The sequence below is a fragment of the Saccostrea echinata genome, unplaced genomic scaffold (assembly GCF_033153115.1).
Source record: "Saccostrea echinata isolate AGI-Se365-2 ecotype Australia unplaced genomic scaffold, CSIRO_AGI_Sech_v1 ptg000056l, whole genome shotgun sequence".
In the NCBI taxonomy this organism is placed as follows: domain Eukaryota; kingdom Metazoa; phylum Mollusca; class Bivalvia; order Ostreida; family Ostreidae; genus Saccostrea; species Saccostrea echinata.
The window spans coordinates 17,648,451-17,672,428 of NW_026889805.1; the positions used below are offsets into that span (position 1 = coordinate 17,648,451).

Genomic DNA, 23,978 nt, shown 5'->3' on the forward strand with positions numbered 1-23,978 from the left:
ATACAGATACATGTATATACCAAATATTCAAACCATTTTAAGTTAATTAAGTACGTTAGATCGATCGAGTTACCTTTCTTACCGTTTAATTTTCCTCCTTCAAAACACCCACGGTGTATGAGATTACAAATCGTCTTTTGAGTCAACCCCGTATAGAACCTCATGTATTGATTTCCTATTGTTTATCGAAGCTAATGGACATTTAACAGGTCTAACTACCTGTAGAATTAAAAAGAAGAATAGTCAATTTTGATTTAAACCTGGATTTTTACATTTTTTTTTTTTACTAAACTAGATAATTTTTTTCATAAAAAAGACAACCACTTAGGCTGAGTCTTTTAGCGTTCATTTTCCATCTTTCTACCAAAATGGCTGAAGGTAAGTGAAACCGAAAGTAGAATCAAATCACTAACGTAAACTGTCGCGTAATTGAATTCACTCTTTTAGCTTGCGATCTCTGAATATTGAGCAAAGATTGTAAGCTTTGGATACGATGTACATGTATCATACACAATTCTATCTCTAGAACCTGACCTTGTATAATTGAATTATCATAGAAAACAACCATTTGATTCGTCGCATGGGTGGATTTTCCTTTAGATAATGTAACTTAAAATGTATACTCTTGCCATATGGTTCTTCTGAAAACAAGTTTAAATTCACTCAAATTCGCATCTCAACCTGGGTATCTAGCGCGTACGTTCAATGGTCTCGCCTGTACGTTTTATTATCTTACTATATTTATTTTGACATATTCTTATTATCTTCAACAATTTAGTTGTGAGGTCATCATTTGGTCGCATAATTAAGCAACCAAAACATGGATCCCTCGAGAAAGTATACGGTCAAGGAACAGTGGACATCAAGCCCCCAGGACTGGAGGAACATTACAGGACTAACCTAGAAAAACTGCTGAGTAGAATGGGACAGCATGTCGAGCAGAGCGTGATTATGATGGCCAAAATGGAATATACAGAACTGATGGCATTGGAAAAGAAACTTAAACAATTAGATCCAAAAAGAGTTGGTATATTTTCAAGTGAAAATGATACATTTGCAATTCCGACATGAACAAATTAAATTAAAATCAGGAGCAATTCATTTAAAATTTCAGTGCTCAATAATTAGCTCACTTCAACGGAGCTGTATCCCCGCCGTCGGCGTCTCGGTTAAAGTTTTAATTCCAGAATAAATTAATTTCCTACGCAGACCAGACTGACTTGAATGAAGCGCCTAGGGACGCATAATAGCAGACCTTTTTTCGAGTGCTGGATCTGACCTACATTTTCCAGATGAAATTGAAGGTCCATTTCATAGTAATCTTAAGCCGCAACATAAGCTTAGATAATGCATCAAGGGATGCACACTACCAAACTTTCAGATATATTGGTCTACATTTTCCGGATGAATGACCAAATTTTACGAATGAGATCCATTCCAAAGTAACTATAAGTTGTATTGTGAGCAAATTTGACTTTATGATGCATCCAGCGAAGTACACTATAGTGCTTCGGACTCTGGATCTGATCAACATTTATACCGCATGATTGACCAGGTTACATGTAATAATTTTAGGGCAAGTCTGTGTCCAAATAGCTATAAGCTCTACATGGACAAAATTTGCATGAATGTGCGCTACCATGCTTCGGATGCTGCATTAATCTCCCTTGCAGAGTTGTCGTTCGTTTCTCTCAGACACTTTTTAATTGGCTTGACTACAAGCCTTGTTTTCAATAGTCATATATACTCATTTGAGAAGGACGTGCCTATTCTGTAAGTTTAAACAAATTGACAGAACCATATAACTAGTAATAAATATTAAATCTCGACACGAAAAAAATGCAATTCTCAACGTTAAGAGATGCAAACTGAGTGGTACATGTATATACTAATACTTGACCCTGAATAACTTTCCTTTAATCTTGGATGCTAGTGGCTTACATGTAACAACAGTTGATACAGATAACATATAGTTTCAGAAAACATCCGAATCTCAGCCAAAAGCGTCTTATCACATAGACCAAATGTGGGGACCCCAGCTGTTTCATATCATACAAAAATCAATGGAAACTCCTGTCAAGAATCTTTCTAATGATGCTCTGAGAGAACTGAATGCTTTACAGCGATCTGCAAGAGCTTATGAAGAAATAATTCAGCAGTCTGTGAGTTATCAAATCCTATACAAAATAACATGACTGATATACATGAAAACTAAAAGTGATAGTAAATGTTTGTATATTCAGTACAAGTTTGAGACATTTTCATACTGATCTTTTAATGCACATATTTTCTTTATTTTGAATAAAACTTTAGGCCGATGGCTCCCCAAGAGAACCACAAATAAGACAAAATCTGAGTGGATCCCTTCTTGTAAAACGTAAACCACAAACACCGACTCCAAACCATCACGCTCCAAATAAAGGAGGACCAATGAAAGCCGTGCATCAAGAATACTTCATAACTAAACCACTATACAAGGCCGTCAATACTTCAGCGAACAAACCGGATTTCAGTAACAGCATTACTAAAGGATCAAGTAAAGATAACTATGTAAACAGAAGCATCACCTCTGCTTCCAGACCTCCCTCTTCTCAGGCTTACAAAAGTCAGCATCGGTCCGGGTCAATCTTTATCTCCAAAGAGGAGTACGATCGTCTACACAAAAAAATTAAACAGCAAGAGATGCAAATAGAGGAACTCACAACCAGGTAAGAGTAACAGTGCTTAAATTCATGATCTGACATAAAACCTGTAGTGTAGATGTTGGAGGGCCGTTTTCTCCATAATGATAAATTTGATTACTAGAAAAGAGTGCATGTTTTACAGATTAAGTAGTTTTGCTAGCAAACAGCTGCTGGCAGGTAACCCAAACATGGCTGACTTGAGCGACAAGAACAGACCAACAAAGATTGGGGAGAAGTTCGGAAGTCTGTATGACGAGGAGTGGTCGGATGCCTATGATGCCTTCCAGACTCAGCTCAGGTACACAGAGGAGGAGTGTCTACGGGTTCTTCTGAGAATACTTAGGGTAGGTAATATAACGAACTAAACCACTTAATGCGTACAATGAGGACCGAAAAGCAAATATTGCGATTATATATTCAATTTAAATGTCTTGAATAATGCCTATTACTCAAATTTCTCGAAAATTTTAGATAAATTTTAAATAGAAAATCATTTAGAGATATAAATACTTTCAGTATGCGTATGACTTCTGCAAAAAGGCCTCAGAGACTCAACTGTCCGACTTGTCGCTATCAATGGAGAGACACATTCTACATCCGGCGTCTTTCCATGGAAATTCCATGTCCAATTCAGTAAGCATTGCATCTTACTTCTAAACAGCAAGGTATTTTCAATTTTAAGAACAGTGCATCATTTTTTTTTCACTCAAGGAATACCATTTGACTGAAAATTGTTTAATATCTGGAGTACTATATTTTAGACCAATCTTACGTCGTCAGTTGGTTCAGTGGATGTGCGTCTTGACGAAAGCCAAGGAAAAGTGCTGCGATCAGTTTGTAACAGACATTCTAAGGAATTCAGAAAAGCAGCAGGTCTGAAGTCTGTTCCAGAGTTACAAGAGGTAACTTTATTGTCCGTAAATTTAAACTAATCTGATAACATTTAGAGAAATTCGCTTTTAGTTTAACCGAGCAATCGTCCATTATTATTTCTTAACAAGCTACATATAAATTGATAAACTCCATTGATAGTACAATCAGAGTATGCATGTAAATGTAACATAAAATTTTGCTGCAGGTCTTCAAAAAACAAATGCTGAGAAAAAACTTCCAGCTGGAGCCACGCCAGTTACCAAAACCAATTCTAGCTTACATTGACGTCTGTATAGAGGTCACGTGGTTAATGTGCATACAGGATCCGCCTATGGTGATCACGTGGGCCACAGAGGGGGAGGCAATAAATAAAGACTATTATAAATTATATAAAACTAACGGTAGTGTTGTTAAAGTATCAGTATGGCCTGTTTTGTTCTTACACAGCAGAGGGCCAATTGTTAGCAAAGGATACGTTTATCCATTTGAAAGGAAAGTTTGAATATTTTTGTTTTAAATTCTGAATATCTTCGTGAATACAAAACATATCAGAAAAACGAATCTTTTTTTTTAATTTATCTCAGAAATTTACTTTCGGTCGAATAAAAAAAAAGCTTGTCTCTGTTGTGTGATTTGCTTGCATTCTTCATACATTTAAATGTAGACCAATGTACAGAAGATGTAAAGCTGTAAGACATGCGCAGAAACAGTGATGTACAGATTATTCAAATTTTCTGTATCGCATGTTACAGAAAATCGTATATTTTTTGGAATTATCATACACTTAAGCTTTGAGATCTCACAAATATCTACAATGCACTTGGTTTTGTACAAATTTTTCACGTGAGTTTTTTTGTGCCAAAAGACTATTTTGGAGTTTGAGATGTTTCTTTATAAATATTATCTATGTCTATTTTGGAGTTTGAGATGCTCCTTTATATTATCTGTGATACTTTTTCTACCTCTAATGGAAGGGTAAGGACCATACTTAATAGACAATAAATATATCGTAAAATATGCCCTACAAGCATATGCCCCTCCCTCACCCTCATTCCTACGGGGCTGAGTATGGTAGTGATCGAGACCAAATTTTTCATCACAATGTTGCTTACGTATGCGGGTTCATGAATTGTGATCACAGTTTAATACAAATAAAAATATAAAGGTTGTTTTATTTTGGTACATATCTGTTATAATAATCTGTTATGAATTGTGTATAAACCATGTAATGGTCTGTTTTAATGAAGTTATTCTTTTTTTACATGTACTATGTTTTAATTCTTTGTGAATAAAAAGATTAAGATATGTATAATTTGTAAATCTAGTGTTTGTATGATAATCTTTAATAATGGTGAAATGTGATTTTTATCATTACTTAGTGAAATAAAGCAAAAAACAATACGAAAATAAGAATGTGCTATATCAATGACAGGACGGATGTAAGTAACAAAATCACCAATATGACGGTAAACTGATGTACATGGCTAGATATGAACCGTTAATAGATTAGTACAACTTAAAATATAAATAATTCTAATAAACACTTTAACTACAAATGATATATCTGGTAAATGTTACCTCCTAATTATAATAGAATAGCATCACCCTAGAGCGCCACAACAGACTAGCTATAAAATACGTACAATAATTTTTTTTAGCGTTTGTGAGCAGTTATTTTCTTAATATTGTCTTTCCTGATATACTTTATCTTAGCAAATAAAATATTCAACATGACTATGATCATATGCATATTTAAATTGAAAAAAAAATTTAGAGGACAATATCATAATTAAATTTCATCGTTTACTTTTATTTAAAGAACACTTGAATTATATCGCCATTCTCACTTGTATGCTGTCTTTGTTTACTAGTATATTGTACATAGAACCTCATGTATCACTAGATGGTATGAGAGAATAAATTGACTTGGAGTTGGTGCTGATATTTTGGTTGATATGGTGCTTCAAAATGATACAATTTCATCCTAATATGACGCCGTTTCCTTAGCTTTTGATGGTGTTAATTTTTAAAAAAAATGCTTGAATACAACCCATAAAATAAAATGCATTATTTATACAGAGAAAATAACACAAAACTCAGTATAGAATTTATACTTATTTATTGTGGCGAGTATTGGCCGTGGCACAAGAAAATACAAACATTGTGGGATGCCATTTCAAGTGGGCAATCCCACCAAATTCAAACACCATGTGTTTCAAATTCCAACCGTCCCGGGTTTAACGCGGAGGGTCAGCACACATACAAACTGTTCAAAATCAACATACAAACTGTTCAAAATCAAAGTCATATCTCAAACTTCAAATATCAATCATATCAACTTCACATATGAAATCTTGTACATAATATATATCAAATATCTCAAACTTCATAGATCAAACATCTCAAACTTCACATATCAAACTTTTTCATATTTCAAACTTGTACTATATATTACAGCTCTAAAGTATATATCACTGTCACCAAGAGTAAGCTTATTAGCTTAGTTTACACTAGCATTAGCATATCAACAAGGTGACAGTTCAGTACAAGTTTCACACAAATATTCAGTTATCAGTTGACTTGGTGTGCGCAGACGCCACATGGCTGCAAGCTGGCACAGATTGCAGTCACCCCACACATTGGGGGAAGCAAAACAAGTCAACTGTTCCACGACCAATACTGCCCAAGACCCCCCTCCCCAATGGGTACTTGCACACATCTTGATGTATGGATGTGTTCATCCTTCAGCAGACTTGGAATTAATTTTGAATTTCCCTCTATTAAGAAAGGTGCTATAACACATTAAGTAATCAAAACTTGCCAATGAAATATGTGGAGCAGAGCAAACATCTCTGAAACCTCTGAAACATAGAGGTGGGATCAGGTGCCCTGGAGGAGTGAGCATCCTCTGCCGACCGGTCACACCTGCTGTGTCCTTATCATGACAGGGAAATAACAGAAAAATCTGTCGATAATTCAGTGTGTAAATAATATAAATGGTCTAACAACTACCAGGAAGTATGAAAAACATCAGTCAGCATTTGACTTAGTGATAGATTTTTTTTTTGCTGACAAGGTCATTGTATCGACCATAGAACTTACGAAATGATGACTTTAAACGAGACTTGATATTGTGATATGATATCATATATATATATATAATGTCATGTATCTCACCTATTCCCTCAATGCCTAATAAAGCTTTGGTCTTGTAGAAAGAAACTTCCCTACTATCCTGCCTCACAAATGTATATGCCACCTTGCAATGCATTTACATGAAGTTTACCATTGCTTGTTAATTTTGTTTTGAATTGTCCATTAGCCAAGGCAAGTTTTATATATAGGTTGTAATTCATCAAAAACAAATATCTGGAGATTTATAACCAAATAGGGGGAGTTTCATTCATTATCATTACATATAGCATAATTCTCGATCCATGAAAATTGCTAGGAAAGCCAATGTATATGCTGCTATTTGATGAACCAAGTTTCATGTCACCGAAGGTGAGACATTCACTCTCTAATTAGCAAATTTAAGCAGAGCTATTTGAAATCCTTAATTACATTTCAAAAACTCCCATTTTCAAGGTTGAATCTTACTATAATCCTATTGATACCCAAATATGTAGTTTCTTGGGAGATTCCCAACACAAATGTGGATTACACAATTATAAGAATAGATCACACTACTTAGTGATGGTTACCAATGGTTGTAGAACTGTCAATTATAATGATATTTTGAAAACATATGCTGGTCTTAATGATATTCCTAGAAAAAGATACATTACCTGATACATGTAACAAGTTTATTCAAATTTATACTTACCAATAACCAGTTTAGCTGCAATGAAGATATCTTGCACTTTGACGGTGCCAATTTGAACCTGTGATTTTTAGGCTGCAATTTCATTACAGATGCTTGTCATACTAGTATACTCAACTAATCTTTATTTATGTGCTAATTCCTTTACCTCTGATAAAGAGTCTTTCAATAAACATTATTAATGCCTGTGACACATGTATGCGCATCAGAACTCTATACAGCTCTGCATGACCATATTGTTCCAGTGTAGTACAAAATGCATAGCAAAGTATAAAATTCTTTTAGGTATAGATGTTTGATTATTAATGACACCAATTGGAGATATATTTTCATATGCAATGAGCCTGAATATAACTAGTACTACTATCAATATGGACTTGATCCAAAAAAGGAAATTATATTTTTCTGGTGTTCTGATTAAAAACAAAACCAAACTCATTAAAAATGTAAACCAAATGCACACCCTGAAGTCTTAGAATCAGCATTATATACATGTACAAAATTACAAAATATAAGCAACTTGCAAGGAGTTTTCAGATCCAAACACCTTAAAATGTAAGCCCAATGCCCGAAGTCAAACAATCAGCATTATCTCTATAAGATTACAAAATTTAAGCATCCTTCTAGGACTTATGAGAAATAATTGCTACATTATTAAGAATTTAAGGTACATGTACTTGACAAAGTCTTTCTTTGGGTCACTTCTGATGTCTAAAGACAACTAAATATAATTAAAATAAAGCCATATATTCATTTTGCAACATACAATCGGATGAATGTTCTATAAGTTTTAATTGCTTTACAGAAGTAATTGTAATTTTAACTGGTATTTGGAAGACTGAAATCTTAAATTACATGGTTACTCCAGATTGACACCTACTCCTTGAGCATTTTACCCTTGACATCTCAAATATCCGATATCTCAATTGAAAGTTATTTCTTGTCCCATAAGTTCAAGACAATGAGGTTTGACTGTATTGACTTTTTTGATTTAATAATTGGTCATTAAGGTATACATGTACATGTATTCATAAATAAGTGATCACAAAAAAATTCTTGTACAAGATGTTGCAATTTCCAACATTTCATTTGCACTCTACAGGATCATAAAGATATCCTAATTCCAGTAATAGAAAATGGATGTTTATCTAAAAATATTTTGTATTTTCCTTTTCATTCAAACTTTATCAATGAGATTGATAAATTATGTGGTTAAACAATGATAAATCCCCCCCCCCCACTTTTTGTATTACAAGATCATTTTTTCCAATTTAATAGCTAGCAAATAGAATCCTCAACGAGAGCACCTAAAGATACGAGATTTGAGAAAGGCCCTTTCTAGGGGTTTACTGCTCCCAGACCCCACACAATTAAGATCCCCCTGTTTCAAGTCATATATATTGAGCTGGAAGCTGTGTAAATCTGTAATAACTACTGATATGCAACTGATCTTATGACTTACCTATATATCAGAGCCTCCTAAATTTTCACAACATTAGTCTAAAATTTCATGAATACAAAGCACTGAAATCCAGGAAAGCCCTGGAGCATTTAAATAAATATAACAATACTCTTCTCTGGGCAAGATAGGTGGTTTGATTCTCCCTTTTATTTAAATACATCACATACTAAAGATTGTTTAGTCTGAGCCCTGTTGTGAGTAGTGCCTAATAGTTGGATTTGAAATATTCACAAAGTTCTACTTTTACAATGACACAGAACATTGTATCGGTTATATTACTTAGAACCTGAATTTATACAAAAACTAAATTTAATCCTCTCACAAATAGAAACCAGCTAATATAAATATATAATAGGTCCAGAACATTCTACTAATATAACCGGACATATGGCAAAGTTAAGGCTGCTGTACAATGTGCACCTAACAATAGCATCTACGCAAAATCTATTGAATTATTTTGACCTTAGTTTTGAACAATTCCAGGCAACTGCAAGTCTTTTGTCCTTATTTAGAGAGAATTCTATGGTAAAATTATAATATGATTTGAATGTATTTTGAAAGATTATTTTATTGTGACATAATTTTGTAGGATTAACTGGTTAGTTATATCTAAATATATTTTGTTTTCAACTTGACTTTCTGGTACTTTTGTTTGAAACTTAATAGTTTTTTTTTTTTTTTTTAGTTTTTTTTTGTTTTTTTTTTTTTTGTAAGCCCCCCCCCCCTTTCTTTAGAAAAAAACAGAAATAAATTCTACACCATAAGCTTGAAAGGTAACACTTTAAGCAATGATTTTTTTAGAAGCAATATCTATACACTGTATAAGCAGTCTATTGCTTATATTTTGGTCTCATTCTACAATGGCAAAGATTAATCACGATACATGTACACATTCAACTGATTCATGTATTTCAAAGGTGGTGGATGTATCTGATGTATTGGATTGTGATGATACATATATTCAATGTCTGGTTTTCCAACTGTTACACAGACTATTTGCGATTCTTTTCTTTGACTTATATTGGGGCCCATCCTCACTGTGTCCACAAAAAGGTCCGACCGAGTTTCCATATTGTTGTTCCCCTATTCTGGGTTTGCATTTTCCGATTTCGACGCAGTATGAAACAAAAAGACAATAATTAATGTTGATAACCAATATTTGATCATTTAATAACAATACAAAGGTAAATTAATTATTTTTTGGCATAACCGCGTGTGCGTCGTCTGCTTCGTAAAAATTTGAATCCAACATCATCCGCCTTATTTAATAAACATCAACAGTAATAAAAGCTTTAAAATGGTTGAAAAACAATTCATAAATGGAAAATTATACGATTTTTTAAAATAACAAAGCAAAAATTAGATGTATTCTTTGCAAGCATTTGATATGCGTCTTTACCTTTGAAATGTTCAGCAGAAAGGAATGTGAAGAACAAACCCGACCCTTTATATAGACAACACTTGCTGTGTCATCCAAGCCCGACTCTTAAAAGCCAACGTACAAGGGACATATATACTAGTATATAGGTCCCTGCAAATATACTTTTCTCGTAAAATAAAGGCATCTATTTTGTATACACAAATAGATGCTAGTATTTTTAAAGCAATTCATAAAGAATTTAGATAATTTATCATGTACGTATAAATCGTAACATTATTTTGTGATGATTGTAACTTTTATATAATGTAACAAGGAATTAATATCATTTTTAGTTACATATAGAGGGAAAAAAGGGGGTAATTTAATTACTAATTAATATTGTGATTCGTCAGTCATACGAAGTATAAAGCTGTAACGTCATCTATACGTTCTCAGATTATATTGTCGATGGGAATTGAAATAAAATGTATAGTTACATGTGAAGCATAGTTAATATGTACATGTATCATATTATATATATACTTCGAAACTATAGATACAAGTTTAGATGCAAGTTGTTTTTTTTTTTTTTTTTTTTTTTTTTTTTTTTTTTTTATCTTCAAGTTCAGTCCATGATATATAATTTTATATATATAGTACGTGTATTTATAACCTTCAAAAAATAGATTAATAAATGAATAACACTTGTATCTTATTTATGGATAAGCCCCCTTACAGAGCCTCTTGGTTTTTGTTTGCCGTTGTCATGAAAATTTCGTGAAACCGAAACAGGAAGTAGATTCTGACCACAGGTAAGTCTGTAAAAGAAGCTTAACCTAGTTAACATTAATATAACAAATGATGAATTAAAATGCATATATCATAGAAGTTTGAAACTTTGTTATGTATTAAATGCATTTATACAGTGAATATTTTATGAATTAAAAAAGGCATGTTGTAAAGATAATGGCCTTCGGCTTGAAGACTACCCATTCCCAGTACCTACAAGCATTTGGTTTTTAAACACGTTAAAGTTTGATTCGGGTGATAAACAAAACTTTATGTCTTCATAAATCAATACAGATATCTATCTTAAACTGATATTCCGTATATTGTTCTAGATGCGGGAATAACAGAGGATAGCAATTGAAGATGAATATCTATTGATTTAAATAGCAGCACATAAAAAAACAACAACAACCTAAGTTCAGAGTAAAAAAAATTGGAAAAATATTCAGTATTTAATGGCGACAAGTGACATCTTTCTGTTTCACTTTGTCTGATTTTTGTTTGTTTGTTTGTTTTTTTTGTTTTTTGTTGTTGTTTTTTTTTTGTTTCTGAATGAGAAAGGATGGAGGATAAATATCGCCATTTGAAGAAAGTTGTGGATTGCATAGAAAACAGAAGTTATTACGCAAGCGATTTCAGTGATTCTGATGTAGAGTACGCAAAGCGAGAACTGGCGGCTATATGCCATTCACTGTCGTCTATACCTGCCTATATCCAGGTAAGAATAAAATATATGTAGTACTCGTACATGTTATCACTTTTTACACGTGCTCACAAGATATTCCTTTATGTTCTGTTTCAGGTAGATTTACTCAAATTCCTTGATTTGGCAGAATCCAGAAAGCCACAAGAATTGATTAGATTTAAGAAGCAACATGAAATCATGCCTAGATATTTAACGGTTTTATCAGAGTTTGAAAAGTCTTTGGAACCAAGAGTCAAAACCTCAGATGAACGTGTGCATGTATGTAAAATAAGTTCGTCACGGTCAATAAATCAATATTCATATTTTTCTGGTGAATATCAAACCGTACTCATCACCAAAAGAGTCCATAATTGTATAATAAAAACTAAACAAATTGTTATTGTCATAATAATATTTAAAGAAAAAGAAAAATAATATCAAGAGATATTAATTAAATATCGCTCAAATTCATGCATTTGTAACAAAGTAGTAATTTAACAACAAACATCTAACTTATTAATGCACTAGTAACTCAATGTACAAATATACAATGTTGATCATACATATTATTTTAGGATTGTGTCGGGTATGAATATATTGTACAATACCTGAGTTTCTATACTCTACTTGTATACACAGAGCTCACAGAAAGGGAGTGCAAAATCCTCTGAAGCCAGACCAAATCCGGAATATAAAGGATCTGCAAAATCAACGGCTTCAAAAACTAGTAACGAAATGGCTCGGAAAGACATAGAAATTAACGAACTTAAAAACAGGTATGAAATAAAATTTGAAAAACAGGCGATTTGAAAAAAAAATGTTGACGTCTACCTGTCTGTCTTGATCCGTTTTCACTTGATGTAGTGCTAGTAAATAATAAATAAAAAATCTGTATACATGTAAGTACATTGCCAATTTTTAAAAACATATATCTGTTAGTATAACAATTACATGAACAGGTTAAGCAAGGTTGCTGGGGAGAAGCTGAGGGATAACAATCCGTCTATAGCGGATCTCAGTGATATTAACAGACCAACTAAACTAGCGGAGTACTTCAAGGAACTATACGACAACGAGTGGACCAGTGCTTATGACGTACTACACAAAAAGTGGCAGCTTAGAAACGAAGAAGATATAGTAAAGAAACTTGGTAAAATGTTAAAGGTCAGCCATATGTGTGATATTATAATAATAATTCATATTATTATAATTATCATGATATCACAAAATTAAATGTTAAACCAAAGAATTCAAAATATTATATTGAATATTGAAGGATTCAGAACCATTACGAATTGGGGTACGAGTACAATTCTATTTCTGAGCACAGATACCTGATATTTTATCATTGAGTTGCAAATATAACCTTAGATCAGAAAATTCTACCCCTCTATAGTGTTTTTACATATAAAAGGGTAGGATTTTTGAGTTTTTTTGTAGCTTATTGATAAGTTTCAGGCGTCTGTGTTCTGAGAAACACTAAAATAAAGTACTTGGCTACTGAATATTTTTATATATTTATTGTATTTTTTTTTACAGATGGCTTATGAGTTTTGTCTTGAAGAAGCAAGGAAGCACAGAGAAAAAATCCGAGAAACACTAGTATATCCCGTGGGAATTCACCTAACATTGAATGTAATGAGCAATACAACTCTAGCATCCAGTCAATGGAATTAAACGTTCATTAAATTTTTATTGTCTTTTACATGTATAGAAACATTTCATTATTTTATTTTGTTAAAAATTATGCCTTTGCTTTCGAAATTGAAGGTGTGAGAATGTTTCTTTTATTACATGTAGAATGATTTATCAAGCTGTGAAATATAAACATTAGTAGTAAAACGGTTACGAGATGCCATATCACAGAAAGAATTCTGTATCTACTATGTTATCTCGTTCATTGTTGTAGGCCAGTGTAGAACCTAATGTTGAGGAAAAACTACGCCCAAAAATCCGTCAGATACAACGAGAAACAGGCGTCTACGCCATTCCTGCCATACAAGAGGTATACCAAATGTTAAAATATTTAAATTTTCAATTTCTTTGGAGTAAGTGAATTTCATTTTTAATTTCTTGAAAACAATAAGTAAACAAATCAATTTTTTTAATTTCCCTCTGTGCTATGATGATTTTAAGTTAAAAAAAAAAATATATAATCTCTGATTTTCAGATGTTTCAACAAGACCATGAAAGGGAAATTAAGATGAACGACTGGGATGAATCACCGGAAATAATGACTTACATAAAGAACTGTGTACGAATTTGCTGGCTATTTGCAATTCAAGATCCACCTATGCAGTTGTGGTGGCCAAAGGAACAAAGTAAAATTGATGAGCACGTCAACGAATTTACAAAACGGGGAACTACGATCAGCTATGTCGTGTGGCCAACATTATATCTACATAGAAACGGTCCCTTGATGTCCAAAGGTGTTGTCCAACCAGTATGATAAATCAATTAAAACGAATTCATAACTTTCATTGGTTTGCAAAGGAAATAATTTTCACAGAGTTATTGCAATCCATAATTATGTTGAATGTATTATTTCTGCATGGAGTCAACGTTAGAAATGAAACACAGAAAGTCATAAAAATGTACTTTACTTCTTTGAAATTGTGACAAGAAAATCTTTAAGAAAGTGTTATAATGTTACAGTAATTAAGAACACGGAAATACTAGTTGTTGAAATAGATATTGGCACTCACCCACGGCATGTATTTTTGTTACTCTATGTATTAAATCTGTATGTTAAAATTATATTTGGTTATCTTTAAAAAAAAGATTTTTCCCTAAACTATAGTTCGTGAGGTACAAAAAATAAATGTTAAGCCATCTCTGAGGCATTCATAATTATTATTATTATATTTAAATTATGCATTCTTAAAAATATCAATGAATAGACTAAGCATACGAATTATACTCTGTAACTAATATTTTCATGTCCCAAAACGTAAAAGGTAAAGATAACAAACAGTGATCAATCTCAAAAAATCCAAAAACAATACAAACATGTGAAGAGGGCATAAAACACGGATCTCTGGAAATTAAAGAGGTGGGATCAGGTGCTTAAGAGGAGTAAGCATCCCCTGTTGACTGGTCACACCCGCCGTGAGCCCTATGTATCGAGCAGATAGATGGAACTATCAGTACAAAAACAAAGGCCTAACAATCGTAATGAAACAAGTCAGCCAAAATACGACCCAATTATAGGTTATATTTACTAACAAGGTCATTATAACGACCATAAAATTTACGAAATACTGACTTTTACGAGGTTGTTGAAATCCCAGTAACATCAACTCATCAGTGAGTAGCCTGCCTCGCTTTAAAAATTGATCGTACTCGGAGCATTGCCAAGCTCTTGAGTAGCAAATAAGTTGGGAGACATAAACACCATAAGCAGGAGAAAGTGGAATATTACTACATAAATAAGGAAAGTTGACGATGGAAAAGCTAAAGTCTCGCTTGTCATACAATTTAGTTGTTAATAGGCCTTTATCGTCTATAGACGGTAAAATATCTAAATATGAAACAAATGTGGCATACTCTGTGGTGTCTTTATTTCAAGTTCACTGGGATATATCGAGTCGACATACGAATGGAAATATTGCATTCATCTGTGTTGAAGCAACAGATTTACATGTACCTACTTGGCAGCTGACCCTGGGGGTCCAAGACTGTTTCTACCAATTCATTAAAGATTCTCTAAACAATGAATATATTCTGCAATTCATTCACTGACAAGGGGGCTTTTTTCTGGAGAATGGGGCAATGATTTGCGTGTCTTTAACATGTTCCTTCATATTTCGTACAAATGTCTCATATATTATAATATTAGTTTATAAAGGCGGCAATAGACTAATGCCTTCCAAGAGTGTCAAATTTTACACACTACATGAAAATATTGATTGTTTTTCTTAAGACATCATTTATATAATAGGTCTAAATTGAATTTTAAAGAGTCATTGCACTTTTTATAAATTATCAGTAATATGATAAGCATTAAATTTTTTACTAAATGAAGGTTGCCATTTAAATAGAAAAAAACCCCATAAAATCACAGAACATTAACATAAAAAAAGCTTGGGATTTTTTAAAATTATCAGTCAAATTGTAGTTTAAGATTTTTTTCATTCAAAATATGACTTTTCTTTGATTTGGCACTTCCTTCAGAAAACTATCACATCAAAGTATTTAAAATCAAGCAGACACAACAATTGAATAAACAGAGGTCCAAATAAAACTCCATAAATTTTTGTCATGTACATTGCTAAAATTTACAAGCTGTAGTGTTCTACAGGTTTAATTTTATAAGGACCAAATCTGCTTTGAGTGCATCAAACATTTGCATTTACATTTCTGTATTGATTTTTAAATCTTTCAATCTCTATATCTTTAAACAGACAAAATGATCTTTCTGATAGTTGAGGAGATCAGTTTGTTTGGCAGTAGCTTATTGTATATATACTAAAGAATGGTCTTTGAAATATTTCGGATCGAACTGAGGCCAACACAGGGAAAACATAATGGAACAAAAGATTTTTTTGTTCCTTTATAATAGAATAATTATACAACATAATTTGAATTGTTTTTTCTGTAGAATTATTGAATGCTTTCTGAGTACTGCAAAATACAATAATTCTAGGGTAACCTTTTGTTTTTACTGTTAAGTAATTCTGACAAGAGTTACGGGCCATACACTGTGTAGGGTGACGGCCAATCTCCAATAAAGCCAGATGGAGGGAATTCTTATTGGAGTGGGTTTTTTTTTTTAAATATAGAGGTACACACATAACCTCAGTGACCCTGTTATCCACCGTGTCAGTTATTCTTTAGTTAAGATCACGATCTTTTTCAGAAGATAATATATAGTAGAGTAGGTAAGTACTAACAGCTTATTGAATGTGTTTGTATCAAAATATGGAATAAAAAGAAAACAGTACAATATTCAGTTTAAAATCAATGTCTAATTTACAAACATTACTTCATAAATTTGATGTATAATCAATTAATTGTATGTTTTACATTGTCAGCTATTTGAACATTTAAAGTAATTGATTAATAGATTGATAACAACATCGCGCACACAGGGATTTGTATAGGAATTGTCTGAAGGTAAACACTGCACGTCAGTCAAAGTCTATAGTGTTATAGAAGTCAATTTAGTTAAGACTTTATTCGTTTATTATAGAAAAAGAGGTTACAGGTGAGGAGAAATAAAGATGTCTGACAAATACGCGTATTTGAAGAAAGTTTTCGACAAAATCCATCAGTGTAAATATTATGAGAGCGACTTCAGTTCATCAGATGTAGAAATAGCCATTCGAGAACTTAACGCAATATGCCAGACTATACCCATGCTGATTCCCGACACACAGGTGAGTGTAGAGAGGAAGTGTGTCTACCATTATAATAAATTCTGTTCAGAGAACCATGCATTTAAAACTTGACATGTTTGAAATTAACTACTTTGCGCTAGGTTCGAGAAAAATTCGACCTCATCATTTGAAAAACAGGCACTTAAAAATGCCAAAGATTATTTCTTTCGCTCAGATCTCGAGATTGATGAACCTAATGTACCATAGAAATGAAGCTGCAATTGTTGTGCGCTGTAATTGAATGGCTGGGGTGGGGGTGTTTTAACAATTATGTGTTACTTTCCAAAGTTAAAAAATAAAAATTTATAACATTTTTATCAACTCTCTGTTGTTTTTAAATCGATTTTTACCTTACTGTATTCATTTTTGAAATCATTAGATAAAAAATTCAAATATTTGTAGATTACTTGCAATAATTTGTTTGTACATTTGCATTCTATATTTCGTTATTTATCATTTACATCATAGGCGCTCCCAGTGTAAATCTGTAAATGACGAATGATGAGTACAGTATATATTGTACAATTAATCACCCTTCATGAGGTCAACATGGTGAAATGATGACCCGAGACCTGACCCACGAGGTGACCTGACCTGACCGAGGCCAACGGCCGAGGTCAGGTCAGGTCATCGAGTGGGTCAGGTCAAGGGGCATCATTTCACCATGCTGACCTCATGAAGGGTGATCAATTGTTTTATTATACCGACAATAATAATAATCAATTTTAACACATATGTAACATTTTATTTCAACAGAATAATGCATATTCTGAAATAACGATTTAAGCAGCAATAACTTTGAATTTGAATGTTCAATTGAAAAGTGAAAAAACACATCTTAGAATCATTAAATGATTTACAGAGTCCAATAAAGAACTTTACAGTATCTTTACTTTTGTTGTTCTTTTCCCACGTAATAGTGAATGTGCACTTGACCGACATTTTTGAATAATGGGCCACAAGAGTTTTGAGGCGTTTGGTCAACTTTAACATTCTCCTTTTCTTCTGGAACATTTGCAAACAAATCTGAACCATTTTCATCATGTAGGACTTCAGATAGCAATTGTTTGGTACTGACAGTCTCAAATTCACAGTTATTCAAATTTAAGAGCTGACTTTCTGAAGTACTGGTACAAGAATTTGTTGGAACAACTGGGTTTTCTAGCCCTAGCTTTGGTGATGGGTAAACCACAGATGACAATACATCAAACATTTCTTGCTTTTTTGTTTCACTTACACATCTTGAATAGCTTTTTATGGAAGTTTCGGACTTATGTCCACTGACAGACATGATGTGTCGAGCTTCTATCCCACCCTGATCCAAACTAGTAATACACGTGGCACGTATGCAGTGGTTTGTATACAGAGTTGAGAGTTCGGCTTTCATAGATATTGTTTTCATAAAATTTCCCAAAGTATTATGACCTACTGGAGAATTGTCATACCAAACAGCATCTGAATCGTTGATATGGCGCTTCGGTCTCTGCCAAAAATTTGGATTCAGCTTTCCGAGGTATTTCTCCAGACTAGACACAGGACACTTCTCATCACCTACATGGACATATTAATATGAAAAATTGTAAATCAGTTGAATTCATGAAAATTGTCACATAGACAAATATATGATCTAATATTAGTAAATGCTGAAGTTTACATTAATTTTATTTTACATGTATTTTAAGAAGTATATTACCTGGTATTTCATATATTCTTGCTGAAGATGCATCATGGTCATTCACATCACTTCCTCTGTGATTTTTGGTTTCATACTGAGCGACATTAAGATAATACCTCCTTCCTTGGCCATCTGTCCTCAAAACAAAATCAGTTTTCTTCATGCTTCTCAGATTTTCCCTTCCTCTTCTACATGTGTAGAACATCACATCAAGAAAAACTTTATATTGCAATCCCTGTGGACTGTTTCCGTTTAGGACGCCGCTACTATACAATGTTGCCATGTCAGCATCGCTGATAATTTCCTTGTGTTGAGTGGTTCCCTTTCCAGTTCGTTTGATGTTTGTCAAAACTGCCTTGAACATTTCGTTTGATAGACGAAAATCTGGGTCATTAATAATGTCATATTTATTTTTTTGGAAAAATCTCTGCAAACCAAACCTGATGCTGATCATGGAAGATCTACTATACAATTCACCATCTTTTCTTCGGAGTTCAGCGTAAAAGTTGATCAGAATTTCAGCAATTTCACCTTTTGTTTTTTGCAGTATGTTGTCCACAATCAGTCCTTTTTCAGTGCAGTATGTAATGAACACTCGTTTCGCTGAGTCTGTACATTGTTTTGTGTTGGAACTATCGCGGTTTTCTAGGATTGCTTGTAGTTCCTCACTTGTCAGAGTTGCAAACCTCGATTCGCCAGCCATCGTTTTTGTAAACAGACGACAAATTACTCATGAGAAGTGACGTAGTACACAATTTTATAGTCTGTATCTTATTTCTCGAGAATAACTTACAGTTATAGTCTTTATCTAAAAACGGTACAGTAAACATGAAGAAAAAACGAAGCGGTCATATGTTCCGCCATTTTTATTTTCTGCACAGGTCAGGTTCAGCGGTCAATAATATTAATGACCGGTCAATATCTCATATACATGCAAAAATCAAGTCATTAATGGTCATGTGACACAAAAACGGGTCATAAGCTAATTTTAATGTTTTCTCATCAACCAATCAGATTCTTTCATTCTAATTGGAGGTATAATAAATATAGGTGTACCCCTCTATAATAAGTTGATTTTTATAGTATAGAGGAAGAGACCTATATATATTGTACTTGTCATTTTTCATTTACAGAATTACACGGGGAGCGCCCATGATTTACATCTGCATCGCATATTACACTGTGTGTATTCTGTAATGTTTCAATTTGTCTTGTATTTGACTCCCATATGTATTCGGTAATAAAAGTTATTTGTATTCTATAATTGAATAATCGAATACAAATTGGCATGTTCTACTTTATTCTTTTTTAATTTCAAAAAGGATGTTTACAGAATAACAGATAATGTGCAGTTTAAAGTCTTTTTCCCCATTTACAGAGAGATATAATGAGGCTTTTGAATGCTGCCCAGTCTAGACATTTACAAGAAATATTAAAATACAAGGCAGACGGCGAGGAAAAATTCCACAATCTGTTGAAAGAATACCAAAACTACCTCCAAAGACAATCAGTTGTTCCAGAGTTTATCTTCAGTGTAAGTATATGCAAAAGTATATTTAAGGTCAGACGACACGTTCCTCAATAATATAACCTTTTTCAAAAATTTTGTCATTGAAGTATTGCTACTTTAACAAGTTTCCTCACAAAAATTTAAGTTACATTACCAGGCATTTGTTCAAGATACCATAAGATGCTATTTACTATATTATCCTATTTGAAATCACTGACACTGCCAATATCGCAATTTGTTGGTATATTTATCTACTTAGAAATTTTAGAAATAGTTTAAAAATCACAAGACATTGATAATTATCATGCGATAAATTTGTTGTATATTACGAAGAGATACAAATCAGATACTCGAGCAACGTGTCGTCAGACCTTAAATGCACAGATCCTAAAATATACATTAAAAAACCCTGCAATTTCTCGTCCCAAAATGAGAAGAACATAAACATCTTGTGAATATATATTTTTCTAAAAAAAAAAATAATAAGAAACTAAAACATGTATTAACGAATCAAATAAAAAGAAGTATCACACTATTGATAATTCTTTTATTTTTTTTTTAAATGTGTTTTGAAAATTAAAATGAATGTACAATTTTTCCTATGAAGAATTCACCTGCAGGATCTACTAATTCAGAATATTTGGAAACAAGTGAGGATCGCAAATCAAGGTACGTAATTCTTAGAAAATTTTTCCGCAGAAAATATTCTAAAATGATAGTGTATTCCTGATACGGTACGTGCATGTGACCATAACATTACTTGCTTGAATCGTCTTCATTACTGCATTCTATTTTAGTTTGTCCATGGTTGATGACAAGAAACGAAGAGACCACCATCGGACTAAAATAGATCTTAGTGATCTGAATACGCCAGAAAAAATAGCTGAGTACTTCAAAGATCTCTACCATAGGGAGTGGACTAGCGCTTTTAAAGCATTAAAAGACATGGGTCAAATAAGAAATGAAGAAGAAATAATTAGGAGATTGAGCAAAATGTTAGAAGTAAGTTATGTGAAGTAGATAGTGGAGTTTGAAATATATTAGGGGGAGGGGTATTTTCATAAATATAAGACAGAAATAAATGCTTATGTTCATGTATACATGTATATATCTGCTCCGATTTTTGGTTTTAAAACCACCATGAACATTGATGTTATTAAAAGATATTGCATATAAGTGCATATTTTAGGAAGATTCAGTACATGTATATATACTGGTAAGGGTTTTAACAGATGGCATATGAATTATGTCGAGAAGAAGCTAGAAAACACAGAGGAAAAATAACAGAGGCTCTAGTTCACCCCTTAGGATTACCAGCAATAGCAAATGTAAGTGACACCGAGAGTGGGTAAAAATTAATATGTGTTCCATATGTGAGCGTTTCTGCCTCATTTTTTATTTATCTTGAACAAGAGTATCATTACACCTTTATCATTTCCAAACCATTTTACTCTGTTTCGATGCATGCTTAAAACCTGAAACAAACCAGTAGATAGCATTTTTCCTTGATGTCTAGAAATTTAAATATGAATTTTGTTAATTCTGTCAAATTGTCTTTGGCCAGAAGATCAGAAAATGTATTATCTCCAAATCGATTCCGAACCTGAGAAAACTCATTACGTCACTGAAGGCAAGCAACAGAAAATCACAAAATCATCGTTGATATACCAATAGCATTTTCCAAATTTTCGGCCATTTATTTTCGGCCATTTTTGTCAAACTTTTAAACACTTAAACACCCGTATAAAATGTTATTGCTATGATTAAAAATACACCAGTTTCAGAAGTGGATCCTATCAAAGCAAAAACCTAAGGAAATTTTTTTTATCTCATAATTTTCTCGAAACTTTTTGGATTTTTAGATATGCAATCTAATGCAAAAAGAAGTGGCGCTTGAACCGTGGGACAGACTGTACTATACATAAAAAAAATGCTGTATAAGTTTTGTTTGTTTGTTTGTTTGTTGTTTAACGTCCCTCTGGAGAATTTTTCACTCATATGGAGACGCCACCACTTGCCGGTGGAGAGCTGCAAATTTTGTCCTATACTCGGCACTTACGGCCATTGAGCAGTGAGGGATCTTTTTCGTGCCAGCACCTACTGCGACACGGGACCTCGGTTTATACGGTCTCATCCGAAGGACCGGTCTCCACGTCCCACAGTGGGATTCGAACCCGCGACGTAAGGATCAACTCCTTACTTCGCGACTCTAGAGCAGACGCTCTAACCACTGCGCCACGCGGGCGACGTGCTGTATAAGTAGTATACTTTATAATCATTTTGAATTATGTTTCTCGACAAGAAGTAAATTAATGTACATGATTATAAAAAAAAAAAGGCGTAGCAGTCGGCTGTACGAAAAAAATAACCCTCTTACAAGAGAGATAACTCTAATTGACCCTCTAACAAGAGAGATAACTCTCACTGACCCTCTTGCAAGAGAGATAACTCTCACTGGCAAAAAAAGTATTCTTAAATTGTCTAGTGAAAATTCAATGTCAGACCAAAGTTTCCCCGCAGGATACTATAAAACACTTTTTATTCGCGTGAACGTAACTACACAAGACCGTCTGCTCGCGAAAATCTATATAATTCTACTTTTAAAGATTATATAGAGCAATAACCAAAATTCCTGAAAAATATATTTTGCTTGATAAATACCAAACTGCAATCTCGCAAAAATAAGCTGTCGCAAAACTTAAGTGACCTACAATGTACAGTATGCAGAAATTGTGTATTTTAATCATAATGGTTTCTATTATGAAATAATTAGCGTTGAAGAATTTTATATGAGTGAACAGAGAAACGGCAAACCTTAACTTCAATTTTTTCTATGACATGCTCTTTAAAACAGTAATTTCTGAATAATCTTACCATATGTTTTAAGCCCTGTTATATTTCTTAGGCCAGAGTAAGCCCTAATATAGAACAGAAGCTACAGCCCAGAGTTCACCAGATACAACAAGAGACGGGCTTATACGCTGTACCTGCTGTTCAGGAGGTAAATATTTTGAGGGTTTTGACAAAACACACAGACTTTATACTGTTCCTCAAATTTATTTGTATTCAGAGGAAGGTCGAATTTACTTAAATATGTATTAGATATTACAATCTCATGTTTCCTTGTTTTGATTTTACGAATCGTTTAGAATAAACACAGTCTTGCATTTTTTTTAAAAAATCATTTTACAGATCTTTTGGTATACACACGGTGGTGCATTTGCAGAAACAGGATGGGATAAATCTAAAGAAATAATGAACTATGTTGAGAGCTGTGTTCGAATATGCTGGTTATTTTCAATTCAGGATCCACCCATGAAACTTGTGTGGCCCGAAGAAGGCTTAAAAATGAACGACCATATGAAGGAACACTCGAAACATGGGAAGATTGTGCACTTTACAGTATGGCCTATATTGTATTTATATGAGAATGGTCCATTGTTGTCAAAAGGTGTAGTAGAGCCATTTTGACATGGAATCTCCTATATAATGAAGGATACTCTGTTTCAAGTAATTACTAGTATCTGTTTTGCTTAATAAATGTATGGAAGTATGGAAAGCCAACGGGTTCAAAATTCCAATTCTGTATAATCTACACATGTAAACCTTTATTTGTGAATCATAATTTCATATTTTATGAATTGTTCTATCACAAATTGTGAATTGTAACTATTCAACATAACTTGACAAGTGTACGTAAAATGTAAATGACAAATAAAAAAAATTTGGATTTACAATT

At 33.1% G+C, this 23,978-nt stretch overlaps 3 protein-coding genes across 3 annotated transcripts; all 3 read left to right on the top strand.

Annotated features, from left to right (window-relative positions):
* The first annotated feature begins 368 nt into the window (after positions 1-368).
* LOC133173478 (uncharacterized) lies at positions 369-4,149 on the top strand. The gene is made up of 8 exons (XM_061308463.1): positions 369-378; positions 764-1,023; positions 1,974-2,162; positions 2,314-2,708; positions 2,827-3,028; positions 3,201-3,317; positions 3,446-3,586; positions 3,763-4,149. The coding sequence occupies exons 1-8, from the start codon at positions 369-371 to the stop codon at positions 4,057-4,059; spliced, it is 1,611 nt and encodes a 536-aa protein (XP_061164447.1). The 3' UTR covers positions 4,060-4,149.
* A 7,389-nt stretch (positions 4,150-11,538) lies between these two features.
* LOC133173650 (uncharacterized) lies at positions 11,539-14,383 on the top strand. Its single transcript, XM_061308637.1, has 7 exons — positions 11,539-11,709; positions 11,794-11,955; positions 12,316-12,452; positions 12,636-12,840; positions 13,216-13,311; positions 13,586-13,681; positions 13,847-14,383. The coding sequence occupies exons 1-7, from the start codon at positions 11,554-11,556 to the stop codon at positions 14,123-14,125; spliced, it is 1,131 nt and encodes a 376-aa protein (XP_061164621.1). The 5' UTR covers positions 11,539-11,553; the 3' UTR covers positions 14,126-14,383.
* A 2,460-nt stretch (positions 14,384-16,843) lies between these two features.
* On the top strand, positions 16,844-23,710 carry LOC133173651 (uncharacterized). The gene is made up of 7 exons (XM_061308638.1): positions 16,844-17,054; positions 20,108-20,263; positions 20,847-20,908; positions 21,037-21,241; positions 21,472-21,567; positions 23,145-23,240; positions 23,432-23,710. Exons 1-7 carry the CDS (start codon positions 16,899-16,901, stop codon positions 23,708-23,710), a joined length of 1,050 nt encoding a protein of 349 aa, XP_061164622.1. The 5' UTR covers positions 16,844-16,898.
* Positions 23,711-23,978: the final 268 nt, after the last annotated feature.

What these genes read in the sequence shown, in the direction of transcription:
- LOC133173478 (XM_061308463.1), top strand. An exon ending in GAAATTCCATGTCCAATTCA is followed by an intron (nt 3,318 to 3,445) that starts GTAAGCATTGCA and finishes ACTATATTTTAG; the next exon opens with ACCAATCTTACGTCGTCAGT. An exon ending in CTGTTCCAGAGTTACAAGAG is followed by an intron (nt 3,587 to 3,762) that starts GTAACTTTATTG and finishes ATTTTGCTGCAG; the next exon opens with GTCTTCAAAAAACAAATGCT.
- LOC133173651 (XM_061308638.1), top strand. Translation starts at nt 16,899, where the DNA reads ATGTCTGACAAATACGCGTATTTGAAGAAAGTTTTCGACAAAATCCAT. An exon ending in TTCCAGAGTTTATCTTCAGT is followed by an intron (nt 20,264 to 20,846) that starts GTAAGTATATGC and finishes TTTCCTATGAAG; the next exon opens with AATTCACCTGCAGGATCTAC. An exon ending in CTGTACCTGCTGTTCAGGAG is followed by an intron (nt 23,241 to 23,431) that starts GTAAATATTTTG and finishes ATCATTTTACAG; the next exon opens with ATCTTTTGGTATACACACGG.
- LOC133173650 (XM_061308637.1), top strand. Translation starts at nt 11,554, where the DNA reads ATGGAGGATAAATATCGCCATTTGAAGAAAGTTGTGGATTGCATAGAA. An exon ending in ATTAACGAACTTAAAAACAG is followed by an intron (nt 12,453 to 12,635) that starts GTATGAAATAAA and finishes TTACATGAACAG; the next exon opens with GTTAAGCAAGGTTGCTGGGG. An exon ending in GAATTCACCTAACATTGAAT is followed by an intron (nt 13,312 to 13,585) that starts GTAATGAGCAAT and finishes TCATTGTTGTAG; the next exon opens with GCCAGTGTAGAACCTAATGT.